General features: G+C 36.7%; 1 protein-coding gene across 1 annotated transcript in view; it reads left to right on the top strand.

Moving 5' to 3' along the window:
- Positions 1-191: 191 nt before the first annotated feature.
- LOC135693958 (uncharacterized) overlaps positions 192-12,535 on the top strand; it is a 29,280-nt gene continuing 16,936 nt past the window's right edge. The window contains exons 1-7 of the mRNA XM_065212553.2: positions 192-856; positions 4,873-5,100; positions 5,355-5,587; positions 5,819-6,079; positions 7,079-7,454; positions 8,066-8,172; positions 8,590-9,350. Coding sequence (XP_065068625.2) covers positions 370-856; positions 4,873-5,100; positions 5,355-5,587; positions 5,819-6,079; positions 7,079-7,454; positions 8,066-8,172; positions 8,590-9,350 — 2,453 coding nt within the window. The 5' untranslated portion in view covers positions 192-369. The remainder of the gene's footprint in view (positions 857-4,872; positions 5,101-5,354; positions 5,588-5,818; positions 6,080-7,078; positions 7,455-8,065; positions 8,173-8,589; positions 9,351-12,535) is intronic.

Raw genomic sequence — 12,535 nt, 5'->3', positions numbered from 1 at the left:
AAGCATATCAGCTTCTACCATGACCCGCTGACACAGTACCTTCGTCCTTACTCCACTCCTCAATCCCATGGTATTTTCCAAACAATGCTTTGACCTCCCTTCAGCCCCCCTGCCATTCCCTGTGCTCCGAGTATTGATTCATCGGGGTCCTTTGAAAATGCGGAGGAGCGTAATAATGTCATTTCGAATTTTTGAAAAGTTACTCATGTGCAGCACAGTGAGCAAAGGGTGGTTGCAAGTCAACCATGCAGAATTCCTTTTCATCCACAACGACTTGACGCACGGGCGAGGGAATGCGATAGCCTGTAAGAAATTCTCAAACTATCATCTTGATTTCGGTACCATATTTTGCGCTAAAAGGTCATTTGTATGGAGGCAAACGAACATTTATTTGAACATGGCAGACATCGACCGACGCTTGAAGAATTATTTGGGTCTTTCATTGAAGCTTCTGGATGCCAAGAAACTCTGGCTATATTTCAAAACATTAAAAATTCAATTGACTTAGGAGAAAATGAGCATTCTGAAGTTTACGAAAGATTAAAAACTCGCTTAACAAGCTGGAGATGTCAGTCTTTATGGGACTTACTCGATGCAAGAGCTAAACATGTCGAGTATGGAAAAGGAAAAATTTGCAATCATCTCAGTGTTTTGATAATAGGTGGTGGGCCTATCGGATTGAGAACTGCTATTGAAACAGCATTGCTGGGTTGTCGCACTGTGATTGTTGAAAAACGGAGAGAGTTCACCCGAAACAATGTTTTGCATCTATGGCCTTTCTTGCTGACTGATTTCCGAGGCCTTGGCGCCAAAAAGTTTTATGGAAAATTCTGTGCTGGATCCATCGACCACATAAGTAAGCCTGAATTTTAGTTTGTACTTCGAGGAATACGTTTCCTTTTAATTCAGAAATCTTTTATCATGGCCTGTCCTTGAAGAGTATGTTTATTGTTTCTGTTTACTATCAATACCACATTACAATCAGATACTTTGCAAAAATATTATTGTAGGTTGAACTGAATCGGAACAATATAGTGTTTTGGTGAATATGGTTTAACAAGTGAATCACCAACGCTAACACAGTATTACATTCGCTTAGAACAAAAGGAATTACTTGTGTCTGCCGTGAGTTTATTGTCTACACTTAAATGTGTTTTGATACGGCTTAGGCCAAACTGGTGGCCAGTTGCATTCTCCTTTAAGTAACTCTAAATCGACTCACAAACATGCATGAAAACAGTATGATTTCGTTGCCATGAAACTGTCCTAGAAATGAATTATCTAAAGTTAGAAGTATATGAAAAAGAAAAATTTTAATTTGAAACTATGTATATTCTGTTTCATGTTATAGGACAGATAAAATTTCTAATTAATAATATATATACTACAAAGTTTCCTATATTCTGAATCCAATGAACACTAGGCGAGGTTGATTACACAATCCGTCTGTCCGTCAGAGTAAATTTCGGTAGAATATAAAATTGGGTTATGCATGGTTGATGTAGCCTACACAAAGAGATATTATAACTGCAACTAAAGAAAAGGTTTTTGATTTCTTTATTATGGGTGAGCAGGTTAACATTACGACACAGCAGGCATCTTAGACATATAAATATTTATAACAATATTGATGATAAATTAAGTGCTTCCTTATGACAGTAATAAACCTTTTGTTATTGATGTGATGGTGTTTTTGAAGTATTTTTCACACTGAACTTCATGGTAGAATTCATTAACCAACAGGATGTCCAAGAATTTATGACCCTGCTGTTCCCTAGAAACTTTTCAAGAGCTTGGTAGTGGTTAAACATTCATAAAATATTATGCAGTTTTAAGAGATTGACATTCATGTACTTTAATGTACTTTATGGGCACAACCAACCCCCCTCAAAGAAATGTGATTTTTGTTGTGATGACACTGCAATAATAAGAAATGCAACTGTCTCTTAAACAAATTTGTGGTTTCCTTAGATCCTTTGATTGGGGTACTTTTGGTTAATGTTTTACTTTTGCAGGTTTAATCTTACCATGTTGTGCAAATATTTTGAGCATGTCCATGTCAGTAATTTAGTAAAACATCTTGTATCTTTTAATAAAACATAGTTCTGGGATGTTGTAAAAGTCTCAGTATTGGAGGAGCACATATGCAAAGGGGCACTATGTCTCAGAAAAGGGACACTTTTCCCGAAGTTTCAAGAAAGGCCCTTCAATGAAAAGCAGTGTTTTCCAAAAATTAGGTGACACATGCTCCTGTCCTCCCTCTGTTTGTGATATTTTTGTGAATTTACCACATCCCAATAAACATCAGTATTTTGTAAGTGCCTTGCTTTGTGCCTGTCCACTGGGACCCTTCACATTGGTGAGTACCTCCCACTTTAAGAACACACCAGAAAATGCATTTTTTGTATTGCATTTGAAGCTGAGGTCTTTTTTATGGAAAAATGTTTTGAGAAAGATCCTTTAGCCTCTGGAATTTATAGAATTTATTGTTATAAATTAATTTATAGTTCACAAAACTGCAATTTTCTTGCATGATTATGCAAACTTAAAAAAGGAAAACCTGTCTTGAAGAAGTTGTTTACCACTAGTGCTAATTGATAATTATGATGGGATGTCTCAATTGGGATGTACTAGATTTCAATTGGTCACTTGTTTTGAAATATATAGCAAGAATAATCTCAAAATTTTGCATTGTAGAAAATTGGCACTTTCTATATTGGAGCCAGTTTATAATCAGGGATCTATGTTAAACAGCCATACAACCACAATGTGTAATTTATTAATTTTTATAAAGGTGACAACTCATTTCCGTGTTATCCTTTCAGAGGTATTATGCAGCTTTTGGTATTTTTTTCATGCCTAAATCTGTGCCATTATTGCCATTCAGTATATGATGCATATACATCATAAGGCAGTTATACCCCAACTTTATTTGTTCTTTAGCTATTTTTTTTACATGAATATCAAGAGATGCCTGAGATAATCTTTGGATTATGAACTATAAACCAGGGAGAATATGTATTTAGGAAGAGACGGTTATTTAAAAGTGGAGATGGGGCTGAAGTTGCTAATCTTTTTGGATGAGCTCTCTGTCCTCAACCGTATGAAATTACTTGGAATCGCAGACACACCTTTCCGTATTCTTTTGTCTAGGTCTTAGGGCAATTTAGGCAAGTGATTATGTTCAGACGTTTTCGGAAACACCTCTGAGGAATCTGAAATATTTTCTAGCAGGTCAACCTTGTCAAAGCATGGTCATACGGCGATTATGTTGCTAGGGGAGATTTTACTTTATGCTTGACACCATGTCCAGAAATATGCAGAAATATATGATGGCCTACACATATTTTTTTATAAGAAACTAAGGTCTGGTGCTGCTAGGCAGTTTCTTAAATTTTCTGGCCATTTTGCTATCAAAAGTTTCTTACATGTTTCTTATATTTCTTAGGTAATGAATTTTTTAAATGTGCTTCCAACGTAAAGTAATTAGTTCACACACATTCAGAGATAAACTAACAAAGTGATCAAGGAATTTTGTTTTCTAACTCTCTCGAGTTATGTAAACTTCATCAATGTCAAGTTGCAGTCAAAACAAATTTTTAATTGGAAACTTCTTGAGTGTGCAATTTACTGATAATGAATGCAAACTGCATGTCAATGGTAGTGTTGCAATATATAGTGATGTTCAATGTCAAGACTGTTTCGAGTGTCAACTCGGAGAGTTTCTTAGCTTTTTTCAATTTGGGTAGGGCTGTTTCCTAACTTTCGAAAAATTGAGTTTCTTATAACCTGTTTCTTAAAAAAAATGTAATATTTCTGACTGATATAGTGTTTTGGAGAATACCGGGAGAGGAGACAAAAGTTCCTGATTATCCCTGTCTATTACTGTAATTGATCACGGCCTTCGCGAATGTAGTGTTTAAACATTGCATATGTGCGTTTAGATATCAATTTATAACAATCAATCAACTATCCACGAGTTTAGTGTATTCATAAAGGTATTTATAAGCGTACCCAGTGGTCGACTTTTGTGGTATAAAAATCTGTCACCCGTAGAGAAAACCGCTTAAAATACGATCTCTTGCAGTTTAGCATTGAGTTCCTGAATTAAAAGGAAACGTATTTCTTGTTTTTCTGGATACCTTTTCAGCAGTAATCTAATGATTATAAAGCATGAGAATCACAGCTATTCTATTGGCAGAAAATCGTGAAAGGAACAAGGATTTTGCGATATTTTACTTTTGCCAGCACGCAGTGCTTAATCGGGCAAAGAAATGCCATTCTTAATTTGTTTGGTTCGCCAGTATCGTTTTGATTATAGTCAGGTGTTGTTACATAAACAAGTTATGTACTTATTGTTAATGTAAAGGGTTCTATAATTTTCATTTATAATTGAGATGTAATATTTAGGAGAGTTGTTAACCCAATTGACCTCGAGCCCATGATTGCAAATTCTACCCACCCCCTCCTACCAATCTAATACAAATTTTTCTTTCACCTTTCACATTTTTCTGCCCCCCCCCCAACCCTGAACAAAATATGTTCGCCGGCCTTGTTAAACAGGATCAGAAAGATCAGAATGTATTCCCGTATATGGGAGGATCAGAAGCCAGAAATGATGGCGGCTATACAGTTAACTACGGCGAAGAAGGCCAGTGAATACATAAAAAAACTAAAATGCCCTCCCCAAACCCCCTTGTTTTCATTGCTTTCTAGAATGGTTTTTAAGAGCTTTAGGGTATTTTCCGGGGGAGAGATGGGCATTTTTCTTGGCTATAATTTTTATATTTTTTTTAATGATAGATTTAAAATTATAATTTTTTAATAATGGAGAGATGGGCATTTTTAAAGGAATATAATTTTTTTATCCAGGCATCAAGCAACTACAATCCATTTTGATGAAGGTATGTCTGATGCTTGGCGTTGAAATACACACGGGTGTTGAGTACAAGGATCTCATTGAACCGACGCAAGATCATGGGTGGAAAGCGCAGTTTTCTCCTTACAAAGAAAGGCTGGACAAGTTCGTCTTTGATGTTGTTGTTGGAGCTGATGGAAAGAAGGACATGCTTCCTGGGTTTCGCCAAATTGAAATGCGGGGTAAGAAATTTCAAAATTTTGCATTTAAGCTTAAGGATGCGTCATTTAAAACGAAAGTTGTTTGTCAGAAAAAGTTTAAGTTTCCAAAGAAGTTATTTTTGATATTTATCTCTTCAATTCGGCAATAGATTAGATCCTTTAAAAATTCACACAGAGGTCAATGTTTGTTTAATTCGACGCTTTATGAAATTAAAGCACTCTTGTTGTAAAATATTAGTACAAATAAATTTTAACCTTTATATTGTATTTTTAAGGTGCACTAGCTATTGGAATCACGTGCAATTTTGTGAATGAAAATACGGTGGCAGAAGCTGGAGTGGAAGAAATCAGTGGGGTCGCGTATCAATTTAACCCTCAGTTTTTTAACGATCTCAATGCGCAATTTGGTGTTGGATTGGAGAATATTGTTTATTACAAAGATGATACCCACTATTTCGTCTTCACTGCATTAAAATCAAGTTTGTTGAAAAGAAATGTTTTTAAGCAGGTAGGAGCTAAATCAGAGTAATTCATTTTATTTTTCTCTTCTATGCTGCTTATCTGTCTCACGATAAAAGTACAAATTGCAATGTGATAAGATCCACGAATTTGCATTGCGATTGTTACAAAATGATTTTCGACAAACCCTGAAGAGTTGTTGACAGAAATAATTCGGTCATCATTGCTTGGGACATGATGTGTTACGATTCGACCAACTTCCAACATCCTTTTCTTCTAGGACTTCTCAGATCCTGGGAAGTTGTTAGAGAAGCAGAACATAGACCTCGATCAGCTGATTCAATTCGCATTGGATACTGTTCACTATGCAACTAAATACCAACTGCCACAAGACTTGAAGCTCGTGCAAAATGCTAACGGCACTCCGGATATTGCAGTCTTTGATTTTACGTCATTGAAAAAGGCTGCGAACGCGTCTCGAATTGTGGAGAGGAAAGGGAAGCGTCTGCTAATGGCTTTGGTGGGAGACAGCTTGTTGGAGGTAATACTTCCCCAAGGAGTTTTATCGTAGATCTTACAATTAGGCGCTAGATTTCTTTTAAGATGCGTTGACGTTCCTTAGATAGGCTAAGATTTTGTGTAGGTGATCGTTCTCTGTTATTTCATTTCATAGATCTAAAAATGATAATCCTCATTCTAGCTCGAAAGATACTATCACAACCCAATATCAGCAAACAACGCTAAACTCCTGTGTCAAAATCACAATAAATATATTAAAAACAGATTGAAATAGCATACCAAAATATTGACTAATTAAATTTGATTCCGATTAAGATTATTTCAATGATGAATGTCTGGTAGCCGTGTGAATTTTTCGCTTTGATTCCCTGAAAAATGTAATATTTCTTGTTGACGAACCCGCTTGTCAATCGACCCATTTGTCGTTGGATTGCTTCAGTAATTAGATAAAGACTTATGCACATTAAGTGGATACATCCTTTTATTAGAATTATATTTAAACAAGTGCCATCAAAAACTGTTTATTTATTAAAAATGATACTATATGTTGTTCATCCAGCGGAATATCATCGTATCTCTAATTTATCTGTATTGATATCTGTGTGATATTGTCATATTATATTGCTTATGTCCGTTTATTGTCATTATATCATTTTGATATCTATACGATAATACCGTTTTGATATCCCTTTTATATCTGTTTGATATTGCCATGTTATTTTTATAAGTATCTGTTTTATATTGTCATACTATTTGCTTTATGTCCGTTTATTGTAATTATATCATTTTGATATCTATACGATAATACCGTTTTGATATCCTTTTGATATCTGTTTGATATTGCCATGTTATTTTTATAAGTATATATCTGTTTTATATTGTCATACTATTTTAATATATATCGGTTTATTATTTCTATCTAATTTTGATGCTTTATATAATAGCATTTTTATATATATTTTTTTGATATCGTCATCCAGTTTTGATATCTGTTTGATATATTACTACTATATCTTTTCAGCCATTTTGGCCTACTGGATCTGGCTGTGGCCGAGGTGTCCTCACTGCGCTTGATACGGCTTGGATGATTCGGTTATTGGGCATTAAGATGTCACCCCTTGCCGTTCTCAGAGAGAGAGAGAATGTTTTCAAACTTCTACCAGGAACTGATTCGAACAATCTGCAAAAGAACCACAAGGCGTTTACTATAAATCCGTCCACGAGGTATTCGAACCTAAACCAGGTGCAGTCAGTCAATGCTGCCTCTTTAAAGAAGCTTTATGATACTGACGACCCTGAAAATGCAGACTTTAGTCTCCCAGACTCTGTTGCTCCATCAAAGTTCGAAATCGGTCGCGCTGCTACAATGCCGCCTCCACGTACTAGAAGAAAATCTGGTGAGATCTTTTGATAAAATATAAACCCAATCTAGAGATATTGATTATGATATGTTTGGGTGCTATTTTTACCTTATTGCAAACTATCAAACTAGGAACAATCCCATTTGCTTATATATTTATCTTGTAATACCAGAGAAAAGCAAACGAGAGAGGGTTCGAATGGGGGATGTAATAGGACTGGACGCTAGTCTACATCACTATGTTAATTTATGTTGCTTGTGTTTACTATGTATTGTTGTAATTATCTTATGATCATCAGTCAATTTCGAGTCTTAACACGAGTTGCACGCTATCGTCTTCGCTTCTTACCGTATACGACTACTCCTAAGTTACAGCTAACCCTAACCTGTAAGAGGGAGTGGTGGAGGGGGGGGGGGGGGAAGTGGAGGTTGTAATGGTAGTATTTTCGGCCGAAGTTTGGAAAATTTTCAAGCCAATATAAGCTAAATTTACACATCCCTTAAAATTTAAAACTTGTTAATTTTTTGTAAAAGCGCAATATGTTTCATATTATATTACCTGAGGTACACCTTTACTGAATATTTGCTTCTTTATTGCAGCGAGTACTATCTAAGTATTTCTAAAAACCTTTTTATTTTGAATGACAGGTGGCAAGAGACGTTTAAGCACCTCAGCGAACAAGAGAAGATCTGACAGGACCACGTTAAGGGAAGCCAGACATGTCTCAAAAACAATGGCAATGTGGGAAAACAAGGTCTGTAACTATAGTGTGAATTTTGCTATACTGCTTGTGTTTCCCGTATTCATTATGATTCTCGTTTTATAAGATACTAAGAAACGGGGCAGAAGTGATATGATGATTATTAAGCTCTTGTTTTGTTGTCATAATCAATCAGTGCCGCGATCAGCAGCGGTTTTTCGGGGCTGCGGGGACTGATGCCAAAAATATCTGCGAGGCCCTTGTTCTTTATGATTTCTATCTTTTTTCTTAGGTGTGGGGTCTCATTTTGGCAACCATTATCGTGGGGCCTGGGGCCATTGCCCCCCTGGACCACCCTTAAAACCGCCACTGGCCGCGATGTAGCTCCTTCTAGCGGTGCTATGAAAATTGCTTTAGGTTAGGCCATATTATTTTGTTTCCCGATAATAATGACCGTATCTTTGTTTCAAGATGCCCAAGAAAGCAGAACCTGGAGGGCCTATGAAGAAAACTAAGCCGTCGCACTCTGGGTCTGGATCGTCAAGTTTAGAGAGCGTTTCAGAAAGTGAGCATGAAGAATCTGGTGCGCCTTACCAAAGAGCCAGGGTGCTACGGGTTAGACAGCAAAGCAACGAGGCACTTTCAGACGTTTTCACGGGTAGCAGTGCCGATGAACTGGGAGAAATTGAACGGAAAATGCTGTTACCGGACAATGATAGCGCAATTGAAGGCGCATCTGCTGTGTGTAAAACCTCTGAAGACGCTTCAATGGCAAGCGAACAAGGTAAGGGTGAGAAAGTACATCACAAAGGGGGAATCTTTCGAAGGCTTTTGGGGAAAGGTCATGGCCATCACGACGTACAAAGACGAAAGAGTATAGCTGCCAGAAAGTCAATCAGCAAGGCAAGACGAAATAGGCGCAAGTCGGGCGTTGGAAGCCAGTCTAGCCAATCACAGCCTGAAACTGATAACACAGCATTGCTTCCAAAGCATGGCCACGATTCTGTGACAGTTCGAAAGAGACCTCAAAGAGCCCAGGTTGCCGGTGAACAAGGGGAATCGGCATTCAAAGTACCTTCAATACCGGCAGAAAAGACTGACGATACGAAGGTATCCGCAAGAAGCCTTATAGCTGCTGCTGAAGCCAGAGACCAGCAAATGGAGCGTAGAATGGGTGTTGGTAAGAGCGACTCACTCAAGCGGAAGGCTGACGATACATCGGGGGATACAAGGTCAGTAAGGCGTAAATCAATAAAACGTAATTACAGAACAAATAGATCTTTTCTTTTTCGTCGGCAGGTTAGCGTCGCTGCGACGAAAAAGAAGTTGGGTTTGATTTGAAATGAAGTTAGATTCCATGATATGTCGACGGATTAGTCAGTTTTCCACACTGCTTTTCCTTGGTTAACCAGTTTGGTTACGGTATTCTGCTGGTTCACTTTAACTGACCTGATTCGCTAAGGACTACTTTCTTATTTAAAATGTGTTTTAGATCTAGTTTTGCAACACCTTTCAACTCTGCCACGATTACCGCTACTCGTATTCACTAGCTAATCCGCGCGATGTTCTGACCGCGCCGCCGGTATGGTACTGGTCGCTGCGTTGCTCCTTTTTTCTTGCGCTTGCTATGAAGGCTGGGCCTCGTACTGACTCAAGAAGATGAATTGCAACACAATGTCAGTAATTAGCGAAGTAGCAAACAAGAATGCAAAAAAGGAAAATACATTTAAACATCACTTTGAGATGAGACGAAGTGAAAAATACTACACTGTTTCGTTGGAAAGACAATCGTTTGCTGTATTTTCCCAACATTGAAAAGATTTTATATCGATTGCGGAAACAGAGTGAAAATTTGAAGCAAAGTTTTCATGAACGTGCAGCTGACAATGTTGAAATGAATTGCAAAGTCATTATCTGACTGAAAATGGTTATGGAAAGGTTTGCGTTATAACGATAAATCGATATCATGAGTTGAGGTTGTCCTTCTTTTTATAATCATTGCTATCTGTTGGTTACCATAACACCCCAATTCAGTTGCTGGCCTTCTTTTAAAATTCGTTTTGAACTTTAATTTAGATTCTGCCCAGAGATGTAATTTGAAAACACGTTTCAAATTTGAGCCACTAATAACATTAAGTTGGTTGAAATTTTTGGGTGAAACTAGACAATGAATAACTTTTTTCAAAAGTTGATCAGTATCCTTATTGCCATAAACAGTTCCTAATCCCTAAATTCACGATAACATGTCACTAGCTCCTATTTTGCACAATGAATCTTCAAACAATGTATAGATAATGCATTTGACTGACTTGGCGTATTTACGTGTGCAGTGACTAAATATCAGATCATCATCTCTATGTAATTTTGTACGTTAGTTAGGTATTTTATTATTTAGTTATTTTTATACATGGACGGATGATTTTTACATTCTCTCTAGTCTTTCGTGAAATTTCTCTTTGATCAGAGTTGCGCAGAAATAGGTAATAATCTAAAGTCTTGCTTAATTGAAATTTTCAAGATACTCTCGAATGTGTTTGTCCCCAGCAAAAGTCCCCAGCACAATAAAATGTCGTGAATCGTTATGTTTTGTTATAAGATCAGATTAAATTAACCAAACAGGTTGGTTTTTTAACTGAAGGACAACCTCAGATTGTTATTGTACGAATACGAGGGTAGATTTGGCAGAGTTGAAAGAAGGTCAGTTCTCATAGCGGACTGGACGTTTAAAATGTTGCTTTATGAACTTAGATCTTATGTATGAAATACAGTTTTATTTGACAAGAAAAGCCATATTTGACAAGAATTACCTATAATCTCCCTGAAGAACATAGGTCCTATTGTCATGCAAATAAGTCAATAAATCTTTTAGAATTAAAGGGGCTTGGGTACACGATTCAACTTTGTTTGCTAAGCACAAATATTGTCAAAATGAGAACCTTTCTCTGCCAAATCTAATCCTAGACTAATGTAGGCATAAGATGATTCGTTGTTGGACTTATAACAAAAGTAGGAGGCTCTATGAATTGTGTTGTTGGATTTGATGTAAACTCAAATGCAAAAGGTTCACAATGAGTTGAATAGTACTAGTATCCTCTAGGCACCTTCAATGCTTGTCAAAAAGTTCTATTCGTATGGCTCACCATTTTCTGTGTTCGCTCAAGATCGCTATCATCCTAACCTCATGGTAGGAAGTTACTTTTTCTAAATAGTACGTCTGAAAAGTGACGTCATCTTATAGAAATAAAATAATTGCTTTTAAGATCAAAGAGAAGTTCTTTCACAATAATGTTAGGAGAAACAACTTCCCAGCCGCCTTTTATTCCCCACCAAACCGAACCGAACCGAACCTCTAGTTCCACTAATAGTCCAGCCATTTTACCGATTCTTTTTTTCTTTCGAAGTTTGATTCAGTTAAAACGATTGTAGTGTTTTCAACTTTCGATTCTTTTAAACGTTGTGTTAAAAATTAGAAACAGATTTGTTAATAGTGTAATTAAAGTTCAAAACATTGTAGATATTGTAACAATACCAGTATTAAACAGCGTAGTAGTTGTAAAACGAGTTTTTTATTTGTTAATTAAATTCAAAATATTTTCATTGGAGAATTGTTTCTTTGACTTTTGGTTTCTATTCCACCTGAAAATTTTAGGAAGTTGTGTTCTTGAGAATTTTATTCAGACATGGAAAATACCACAGTATTTGTTATTGATTGTTCATGGGGTAAAAGTTCCCGCTCATTTCGTCTTTCCAAAACGAACTAGCACTGTAAATTAATCAGATTTTCAAAATTTAGTTCGCAGTCAATCTCGATGATTTCTTGTTTCTGCTTATTGCGTTGTTAGCACATTCATTACAAGATTGCGTCTGCCCTTATGCGCCAGTTGCGATGCGCTTACGACGAAGACGGTCAACTGTAACTAGACATTCAAAACGATTTTCTGCTAGATTTACCCACCCAATATTGTATTGTGGTGTATCTTTCTTCAGATTCTCAGCTATTGTTTCTTCGGGAATTATGTTTGGAGCTAAGACCAGCTCATACTTTGCCTAAAGCGATCTCTACGTTGGCTATCCCTTTGTTAAAACTTCCTCGCGTGAATTTTTGAGTTGCTAGATTTGAAAAAATTGGAGTGGCCTAGCCATGGAGTACTATTATGAGAGTAGAATCGAGAAGGAAACCTATTCGTTTGAAAGATCTGATGTCTCGAGGTATGAAATTCTGTAGGGTGAGAACCCCCGTGGTTATGTTGTAATGATGAAATATCATGTTTATGATTTTGCTCGACAAGCGCCGCAGAAGTTCCGAAATCTCGATCAAGGATTTACCGTGTTTTCTCATAATTCGTTGAGATATTTCACATATAACTCTTATATACAGAACTCTTGTTTTATGATATCATTTAGTATTTTCTAATAG

This window comes from Rhopilema esculentum, chromosome 11, assembly GCF_057945365.1.
Source record: "Rhopilema esculentum isolate cy_ngs chromosome 11, ASM5794536v1, whole genome shotgun sequence".
Lineage (NCBI taxonomy): Eukaryota > Metazoa > Cnidaria > Scyphozoa > Rhizostomeae > Rhizostomatidae > Rhopilema > Rhopilema esculentum.
The sequence above is the reverse complement of the archived record's forward strand: the minus strand, read 5'-3'. Positions and strand labels throughout refer to the sequence as shown.